Source organism: Notothenia coriiceps, unplaced genomic scaffold (genome assembly GCF_000735185.1).
Source record: "Notothenia coriiceps isolate Sejong01 unplaced genomic scaffold, NC01 NC01_scaffold00028800, whole genome shotgun sequence".
Classification (NCBI taxonomy): Eukaryota; Metazoa; Chordata; class Actinopteri; order Perciformes; family Nototheniidae; genus Notothenia; species Notothenia coriiceps.
Window position 1 is genome coordinate 520,245 of NW_011361501.1, and position 10,263 is coordinate 530,507.

Consider the following 10,263-nt stretch of genomic DNA (forward strand, 5'->3'; position numbering starts at 1 on the left):
CTTCCTTCCTTCGGCGCTACCATGGTAAAAAGGTGGAAGATTCGCGTCTTACTAGTCTTCACACCAGGATGAACCTTAAATTTTTTGAGGCTCCCCGTTGACCACCTTCCTAGCCACGGGGGCACACGTCCTGTACGGCGCCTTCCATAGGCGCTTTCCCTCGTTGTGTAGCTTAACGAGTGAGTAGATGCTCTTGGTAGTGGAGCGTGACGTAGTCGGTCACGTTCCATATCAAACAATTATAATTGTGTATACAAATCGACTTTACGAGGCTTTTTATTGAAAACGGAAGCCAATTCCCCTTTCATTGTTAATATAGGCTGACAGTTATTACATTTAGAACTATTATTACGTTAAATGTAATGTAATCGTTTTACGTGGACGAGAGTTCACACAGTGGTTAAGAATTCTAGCCCGGAGTTTCTGCTGCTTAAAGTGAGAGAGTGTGATAAAAGAACCTAGGACTAGTGGCGCCTGCGAACGTTCGAAAGTGTCACGTGTGTGGTGTAGAGCTCTAGTAACGCACATGGATAACATTATGTTTTGAAATGCAAAGTATTTAGCGCGGTAACAGTGTAATACAGTGTAACCGTGGGAGTATTAGGGAAATGAAAGCTCTCCCGGTGTAACGGTGTGCGGTAATTTAACCCACCGACATAACACCGTGTTTTGAAATTCAGAAGGTTATCTCACCGTCAAAATATTTTAGCGCGGTTACCGTCTACACCGGTAACCGTGACACCCCTATTTACGGGCTCCGGATATTCGGTAGTAATCAGCAGCAAATATTCGAGTATTCGGTGCAGAGAGATTATTATTATTTTTTTAATAAAACCTTTTTTCCAAAAGGTTTCATAACACGCTCCGAATCCGAGACACCTGACAACACGCTGTTAAGCAGAAGCGCAGAAAGAGCATACTATTACGATTTATATTAATTTATTGTCTCAGTACTCGCATACATTAAAACTAAATGTGTCCTCTAAATTTAACCCCGCCGCAGTGCAGCGCCCGGGGACCAAATCTGGTTCCAAATTCCGTCTAACGTTTTACAACCTGAATAATTGCCTTAGCCCCAGATGTTCCCACATTACATGGTAATGTAATGTGTCCCCTCGTTCCTTGGAAGAGGCGGAGAGGTGGGTGTTTTTGATCTGCTGGTGGACTACCTGAGAGATATACAGCAGGAGAACACGCCGTCCACCGTGGAGAATAAACAGAAGGGCAACCATGCTCCGGGGTCTTCTTCGCTGCTTTTGGTGTATGTTGTGGCGGCAGCAGCGCCACTTACAGGCCTGGCATATGTACTACAGCATTTCCAGCGGTCTAGTGTGAACGGACACGTTAATGAATTGTATGCGTTTTACCGTATGCGTTTTACCATATGCGTCCTTGTGGGGCCGGGGTCCAAGCCAAACTATATCCGGTCACAGAGATCTGCTATTTTAAAGTGAAGTCAACACATATCGACCCTAAATATAGTCTATATTAAGAACGAGAAAAGTCTTAACATATATATCCTTTTTTGTAAACATATGACAAATGTGTGAGGGTGATGACGTCAGAGCATCGTCCTATGTGCCAGGGTTTAGCCCCGGACAGCCCCAGCCCAATTTAACCCCTGGGTATTTGTGAGGGAGCTCCTATATGGCATTACCCCACTGAAGCTCACCAAAGTTTAATATATTTCATAGTTTAAAGTTTTGTCAATTGTTTTGTTTATTTGTCAAATACTGGTTTCTAATGGTTTCTGAGGAGTTTTACTGGAATGAAAGAGCACAGAGTACAGAAGCAACAAAGCAGCATACTGCATTAAACCTGACCTTCACAGAGAGGTTGAAGTTCATGTGGAGAGGAGGCTTCAGTAGTCTGTCTGCACTCTGTTTAGTTGTGCTATCTTACAATCAATAAAGTAAATGTGAGGTAAAGTGTGTTGCCAATGTAACCGGTTAGAACTCAAAGTTGCGATGAGGTCTTAAAATGTATGGAAAGGGTCTTAAAAAAGGTCTTAAAAGGTATTACATTTGACTTCAGGATTCCTGCATATAGCCTACCCTGTGTAAGCTGATATCAGAATATGTCCATTTAAAAAGAATTCTGAATTTAAGTTTAGGATTTGGCCATTTTATCAATATGTAATGTTAGGCTAGTAATTCTGAATCAGGAACGTAACTAGCAAATTAAGTCACATTATTAATTGAAGTAGCAGAAAAATGAAAATATTGAAGTACTTCAACGTTTCATCTACAGTAAGTACCGTTTTTTTTTACACTGTCAGATCAGCTTTTTAGCAAAGAGATAACATGAACTGAATAATGACAAAACCTCCACAGGAGCCCGTAGATGCTTAAACACAAACGTCACGCAGTTTTCTGTGTGAACCAAAGGAGTGCAGCCTGACACACGTTGCTGGTTTTATAATCTCGTCCCGGCAGCTCTGTTATTTGCCAGGGACTAAAAAGAGGTCGTGGCCTCAAAGGTAAGCTCTTTACGGGCCGGGACATCGTGACCTCACACTCACCTTTTACCTGGCTGCTCCCTGACGATAGCTGCTCAGTCTGCAGCAGAGACACAAAACTCACAGATCCTATTAGTATTTAGACAAAAACCTGCAGTATTTCAATACTGTTCTCTTATCAGTTGTACGGATGCATTTTTTCAATTTTTTTTATTAGAATTTGAATTCATTTAATTCCGTGAACATTAAAATCGTAATAATTAAGACGCTGGTTTTTGTTTAATTATTCTGGACGAAAACCAAAGTGGTAAAACAACAAGATTGCATACAGAAGGCAGCAGTATTCCTTGTGATAAACACATTTTGTAGAGGCCAGTTCGAGTTTTCATGTCGGTTCCTCTGCCTTACTACTGCTGAATGTACGTTTTCAGCGTGCACTCTGATACAATACTGAAACCCTCGGTTCAGTTTCGCTGCTTTTGAAGTGTTTTCAGAGTCTCTAGATGTTAAATTACACGATGAATTCAGTGAGTACAGGGCAGCAAGGGCTGGGTGCCGTGTGGTTAGAGACCAGGGAGCTATTAATAACCAGAACTGGAGTGGCCCCAGCTTTTTAAAGTTACATATTACAAACAATCCTACTCCAACCTCACTAATCAGAGGAGAGGAGCAGCTATACGAGGGCCACCTACTGTACCAGGTTTACACATTTTCCTCTTTAGTAGCCTATATATTTATTCACCAATAAGGTGTTTTTATTGTATTTTGTATATATATGTTTAGGGTGTAATAGGACTGGCTAGCTGTCTGAGGCTAGTGTTTGTTTTTAATTTCATTGAAAGTTTATTATTTAAAGATACTAAGTACATTTGTTGGAAAGGTTTTCTCAATATAACGACTTACAATATTCTTTCATTAAAAATAAAGTTTTTTGCTGATTTTGAATTCCCAAACTTTGGGTTTTTATATTTGAAAATCCTTTTCTTGGACGCTTGAACTAAATTTTACTTTGCAGCATTTCAAACTCTGAAAAAAATAAGCAAAAACGTATCACATTTGTTTCCAAACTGACACCTCTTGTCTCTTTTCTCCTCCATTTATTTTGTATTCCTCTCCATTCCCTTCCTCATTAGCTCTCCATCCTTCTAGAAACTGATCCTACTGTAAGTGACGGCACCTCCTCTCCCCCTCCCTCCCTCCCTCTCACAACAATCCCTCCCTCCTTCACTTACTCTCTCCCTCCATCCCTCTTCATTCACACTTCTTCCCCTCTCTGTCTTTACCTCCATCGGTCCCCTCTCTGTCTCTGCTGTTGTAGGAAGGATGCTCTCCTGCAGACTCCTGCTTCTGCTGGGTCTCCTCCTGCTCTCCAAAGGTAAGGAAAGCACCAACAATGCTGCTTATTCATTAAAGAAAATGTGAACTTCTTAAAAAACAGTGAAAGCTGAAGTAAAGTATGAGTGGCTGCAGACAGCTTAAGGAACAGATAAGTATCCCTTTCCTGCTGCTCTTTGTTTAGGTTGAAGCGTGCTGTTTCTGTCTGGTGGTTTCAAAGTAAATATACACCGGGTCGCACTCACACACACACCGTCTCTCAGCCAGCTATTCATAGGTTACTAATGAGTGTGTTTGGGGCTGGATTTGGGCCACCCTCTCGCTCAGGATGGGGCGGGTTGGGTAGGGGATGAGGTGTTTTTTTATAGCAGCATGATCCTATTGAGGGCAGTGATGAGCTCTGTGTGTGAGCGGGAAACGCAGCGGGGAAAATACCATTAACTGTGATGCTAAATGCTACCTATAGGGTGTGTTTGAAACTACTAGGGCTGTGCTGAATGCTTTAGTTGTTTTTTTACATTTGAAGCTTCTAATTAGGTTGTTTTTTAATACGTCTTTGAATGTTCGTCACATAAGGGCTTGGCTTCTTAAGAGTACATCAAATGTATTTCTAATCAATACCTCAATATCAATAATATTCCAGTTTTTGCTGATATGATATTACACTAGATTATGATCAGAAGTCTTTTTTTTTTACTGGGGGAAATTAGTTTTGTTACATTTTAGAGTGAAACTAAATAAAATATATATAAACATTTGAATAATAATAATTTAATAAACATGATAAGTTAAAGTAAGAATATGCAATACAAATATAAAATAAAATAGAATTAAGCCAAAGTAAAAATCTCTGGATCATCATTAATGTCTGACCTGCTGTGTGTCCAGGTCAGGAGGAGAGTGGGGGGGGCGAGTCCTGCGATAACTTCACAGACCTGAACCTGTCGCACTGCTTCATGGGAACCGTCCTGTACGTGCGCCTGCTGCTCTACACCCGCTCCAACCTGGACTGCGGCCGCGAGCTAGACCACCACCACCCCTCCTCCCAGCCGCTCTTCAACGTGTCCCGCCCCACCGCCTTCGTCATCCATGGCTACAGGCCCACCGGAGCCCCCCCCATCTGGATCGACCACCTGGTGCAACTGCTGGCGGAGCAGGAGGACATGAACGTCATCGTGGTGGACTGGAACAAAGGAGCGGCAAACCTCAACTACTTCACCGCCGTCACATACACCCGGGACGCAGCGCACAACCTGACAGGATTCATCAAAACCATGCAGGTGAGACGACCTGTGTGGGGAGGATGCCAGCAGCTCTTTTAGCCTCTTTTTTGAAACTTTACTATTTATCTCAGTCCTAATGTTTCCAGACAGCTGTGAAAAGTGAACACTTTAATAAATGTTGTGTCTGCAGGAGGAAGGAGCGTCTCTGAGCTCTGTCCACCTGCTCGGCGTCAGCCTGGGAGCTCACCTGGCCGGATTCGTAGGAGCAAACCTACATGGGAAGATCGGACGAATCACAGGTGAGTTAAATATAATTAAATCAATATGTGACTTGCCAACAGAGAAGCAGCAGAGCAGTATTCCGTTACACGAGTGCCAAGAGATCTTTCTGTCCCCCTTCCCCTCCAGGTCTGGATCCGGCCGGTCCAATGTTCACCAGCGCCATACCAGAGGAGAGACTGGACCCGACAGATGCCATGTTTGTGGACGTGCTTCACACCGACATGGATTGTAAGATTCTGAATTATATTTACTGACTATAACTAAACACATAGGATTGTCTCCGGGACATTAGTGCTTTAGAGAAACCTGGTACTTCACAGGTAAGTACTTGACATGTGCTTGGTAGTTTGGAAAGCAAACCTGTTAGTTTACAGTATATTTAAAGGTCCCATGTCATGGCCATTTCTACTGATCATAATTCCATTGTTGAGGTCTACTAAAATAGATTTATATTATGCAATTTTCCAAACTAACATTGGTTTCTCATACAGCATCTCTGTATAGTATGTGTATTCACTCTCTGTCCTAAACGGCTTGTTGGTGCTCCTGCCCCCCCTCCCTGTGAGCCTAGTGGCCGTCTGCCAGACAGCGAAACCCAGCCTTGGCACACACACCCGCAGCCTGGCTGGGAGTTTGTGTGTGTGCCCAGGCTGAGTTCCGCGGTGTCTCGCNTTGTTCAAATATAGCATGATAGGTCCACTTTAAGTGATTTTAAAGTAGCCTGCGTTCAATTTCAATTACTTTTACTGAAATATAAAAGTCAACGATTCATGATGTATTATTGCTACCCAACAGTATTAAGGGTATTTCATTTAGGATGAACATTTAAAGGTCCCATGACATGCTTTTTTCCGGTTATTACCCGTCCCCTTGTGTGTTATGAAGGTTTTTATGCATGTAAACGGTCTGCAGAGTCACAAACCCTCAAAGTACACCCTGTAGCGAGTAAAACTCTAACACAGAAAATACCTGTTTATGCTGCCCCAGAACGCCTCGTTGGAGGTTTCTCTTTTTCTTCCTTGGTACAGTGACGTGCCCATACTCAAATGGACCCATTGGTCCAAATAGACCAATCCGTTGAGGCATTACGTTACGTCCGCGGAGCAGTTACGTTGAATACACATACTATACAGAGATGCTATATGAGAAACCAATGTGATTTTGGAAAATTGCACAATATAAATATATTTTAGTATACCTCAACAATGGAATTATGATCAGTAGAAATGGCCATGACATGGGACCTTTAATACCTGCTACATTCAATTGGTGAACACATGAATGCATCAATTTTCATAATCCCATTACTTTTTATGTTTTCATCTAAAATAAGGCATTCTGCATGATTAATTATATTTTTGATACTCTTATTTGACTATATATTGTGTTGCATTTCTAACGTGTGTATTCATATTTTTCCTGAAGTAATCAGAGTATTTCGTCCACTGCTGCAAGTACAGAAGATGCTTCTTACTTCATCAATCGCGCATGCGCAGTGTCTCCCTCTCCTCTCCTGCCTCTCCTATGACTGACCGCTAGTGACCTCGGTTTCTGCAGCAGCACACAACTTGAGACAGCACACACACATTGCAAACACCAAAAACAATAATACACTCGAAGGGGAGATGGCTGGTATTTTCGTGAAGATCTTCGTGGGCATTTACGTGGAGATAAAACGGAGCGACGGTACGTGGCATGCACACAGACACCGCTCTCCATCCGGAGGAGAGGAGCTAACGTTAACGAACACCGCAGCGGGGTGTTTTCTGCTAAGCTAGCCAGCCGCTACATCTTTTCATAGGGATGTCTTGTTAAAAAACACGATGAATGATGCGTTAAGACGAGCAGAAATGTTGTTTTTATATCATGCTGCTGTCGACTGTCAGTCAGACAGACACTCGCCGGCCGGCCCGAGCTGCAGGCGGGCGGGTCCGTCCACCTGTGCGGCTGAACGCTCAAATAAAACAGACACCTGCCCTGTCTTCCTCTGGTTCATCTGCCCTCTCTGCATAATGGCTACAGTCCCTCCAGGGTGCATGCTAACTGCACTGCATCATCCAGCAGTGGCCTGAGAATCCTGGGCTCAAGGATGGCTTCATTCATGGGGCCTCTCCCCCATCTGACTGCCACTAAAATAGCTCTAAAACAGCCTTATGGAGATTTATTTTACCATTCAAATGAGTGGAAAAGGCTGGCAAGAATCTAAATAACAGCCAGTAAGTGAATGCTGCTCTTGAAGTTGTGAATGACAGGGCTACAGTCTTTATCATCATCCATCATGAGCCACACCCATTAGCATCTCAGACCAGTCTCCTTATTTCAGTGTCAAGTTATGACTGCAGGAAACCAAAATGCTGTATTTTATATTTTCTTCCTGCAGGAAATGATCCAATACTAATATTCTCAGTTAGAGATGTATTCTGTTCATGGCTCATTGGTTATGTTAATGTTTGTCTCCTGTGATTTAAAGGCTAAAAGCAGCTGTACATCCTATACTCTACAGTCCCATGCAGCACTGAGCAGGCATCACATCTCTTTTTCTCTCTGCAGGACGAATACACCAGGCGATGGTCACATCACTGCATGAGGACAATGACAGTGTGACAGTGGAGTGGATCGAGAATGGAGACACCAAAGGGAAAGAGGTATAGCTGCCACTTTCCAGCCACTAACTTCCTGTATGAACTCTGAATGTCCCATTAACACCACCAAATGTCTCTCTGTCCTCTAAGTTGGTCTGGAAGATAAGTAGTGGCACCACACCAAGTAATTAACTAGCTCTCCATTTAAAACATATGCATACGGTTTATAATAATATACATTCCTGTTCCAAAGTTTGTGATTTCCTGCCACAAAAGCTTAATTAGGTACAGTTAGCTTTGTTATCTTTGTCCTGTTTCTGCCTCAGATTGATCTGGAGAGCGTCTTTGCTCTGAATCCAGATGTTGTTCCTGATGAGGAGATACCACAGAGTCCTGAGGTTCCTCTTCCTCCTTCCAACGTTGCCAAAACCAGCAAACTCCCCAAGGTCTGTTCCCATCAATATCAGTCAATCAACTTTATATTTTTGACCCCACTAATTTGAGCAAAATGCTATGTTACATTTCCTAATGACCTAAGTATGTAATTCTCAATGAAAGGGAAAGATACCCATTATATATTCATTAAGGTGAATGTCCATTTAATCTTGCAGTCTCCATATCAGTCTACTTTCAATGCTGTATTGGTTTATTTCTTTTCAGACCAAACGGATTACAGCAATACCTAAAGCTGAGAATCCTCCACGGGAGAATAGAGGTATGTTTGATTAAATTCGGAGGGTTTCAGTGACTGTATTTTACTTTAAAACCCTTGTTGCAAGATTGACACAACGTGAATTATAACTCAGCCAAATGAATACGGGCGCAGACATTTTTAGATTCAGTGACATACACTTCAAGATGTCATTAGAAATCAAATAAAAAACTGCCCTGATAATAACACAATTATCCAGGGATAGTTTTCTGTACATCTTGTTTACTTTAGCATGAGTCGCTAATAGCTCATTTGCATACTTTTAATGGTTCTTATCTTTAAAAGTGTATACAAATACAAGCTTAAAAATAAGTGGGGATCCACTTGTACCCCACAGCTCAGCGACTGACTCCATACCAACATAATCATTTATGTATTCAATCCGCCAAGCCCTCACATTATGGAAACTGAAGTTTAAAAAAACGAAATAATACTATCTAATTTCAGAAACTAGAACAAATAAATATTTAGCCATTTCTCTCTTTATTAATCCCAAACTATCTGCATGAAAAGATACCAGTGGATTTAGGTTGAAAAATACATTTGTCTATTTTATTATTTTTGTAAAACTGTGGGATTATCTTTGTGCTCCTCAGCTGCAGCAGTGGGAACCACCCGGGCCCGTCCCAGCCAGCACAGCCAACCTGCAGAGCCCCCCCCCCCAGCCATCGCTCCCCAGTCTGCACTCAGCCAGACCCTGCTACAGCAGCAGAACGGTAACACAGTCTCTATCAGCATCCTACATGCCAGAGGTTATTCTAGTCCACATGCCTTAGTTGTATGATCTAAGATGCACTTTATGTTAGTTTCCTGACCCATTGAGTGTTGTTGTTCTTTTCTATTGGAGTTTTTTTTTGTGAAGGGATTACGTTGCAGAGGCCACAAATGGTGATGTAATGCTCCCACACAGCTGTGGTCCGCGAGAGCGTCAAAGGCTCTTTCACAGTCTCTCACATGCTTGGCTTCAGGCTGAGACTCATACTACAGCACTTGTTGTGGTTTTCAGCTGTGGCTGTCGGAATTTGAATAAACGTTTGCTACTATTGCGTTAAAGTACAATAATTCTTTAATTCAACGCGTAGAGCATGACTTCTGAAAGCAGCAGAATAACTTATTATGATATTTGTACTACCCAACAAACGGGAGGAATTAATGGTCTGGGGCTGAAAGTCTATAAGAAAAATACAGTATAGTTATTTTGATTATCTCCTTTCTTTCTAGCACGGAAAAAATCCAACTGTGTGAAAGAAGTAGAAAAACTGCAGGAGAAACGAGAGAAGAGGCGAATTCAGCAACAAGAGCTCAGAGAGAAGAGGGCACAAGTGAGGAGCACACACACGCAGTACACACACATACAGTATATACACACACAACATACAGAGCATCTGAGGTTAAAGGTCCCATGTCATGGCCATTTCTACTGATCATAATTCCATTGTTGAGGTCTACTAGAATAGATTTAACTTGTGCAATTTTCCAAACTCACATTGGTTTCTCATACAGCATCTCTGTATAGTATGTGTGTATTCACTCTCTGTCCTAAACGGCTTGTTGGAGCTCCTGCCCCCCCCTCCCTGTGAGCCCACTGTGCTCTGATTGGTCAGCTCGCCCACTCTGTTCTGATGAGTCCACCACGTTACAGCGGAACATCAGTTCAGTGTTACCATGGCG

The 10,263-nt window shown here is 42.4% G+C and overlaps 1 protein-coding gene across 1 annotated transcript in view; it reads left to right on the forward strand.

The window, feature by feature from the left end:
* The first annotated feature begins 6,809 nt into the window (after nt 1-6,809).
* Nucleotides 6,810-10,263, forward strand: part of LOC104958476 (kinesin-like protein KIF2A) — a 4,667-nt gene continuing 1,213 nt past the window's right edge. The window contains exons 1-6 of the mRNA XM_010786219.1: nt 6,810-6,984; nt 7,849-7,943; nt 8,207-8,326; nt 8,541-8,595; nt 9,189-9,308; nt 9,814-9,996. Coding sequence (XP_010784521.1) covers nt 6,924-6,984; nt 7,849-7,943; nt 8,207-8,326; nt 8,541-8,595; nt 9,189-9,308; nt 9,814-9,996 — 634 coding nt within the window. The 5' untranslated portion in view covers nt 6,810-6,923. The remainder of the gene's footprint in view (nt 6,985-7,848; nt 7,944-8,206; nt 8,327-8,540; nt 8,596-9,188; nt 9,309-9,813; nt 9,997-10,263) is intronic.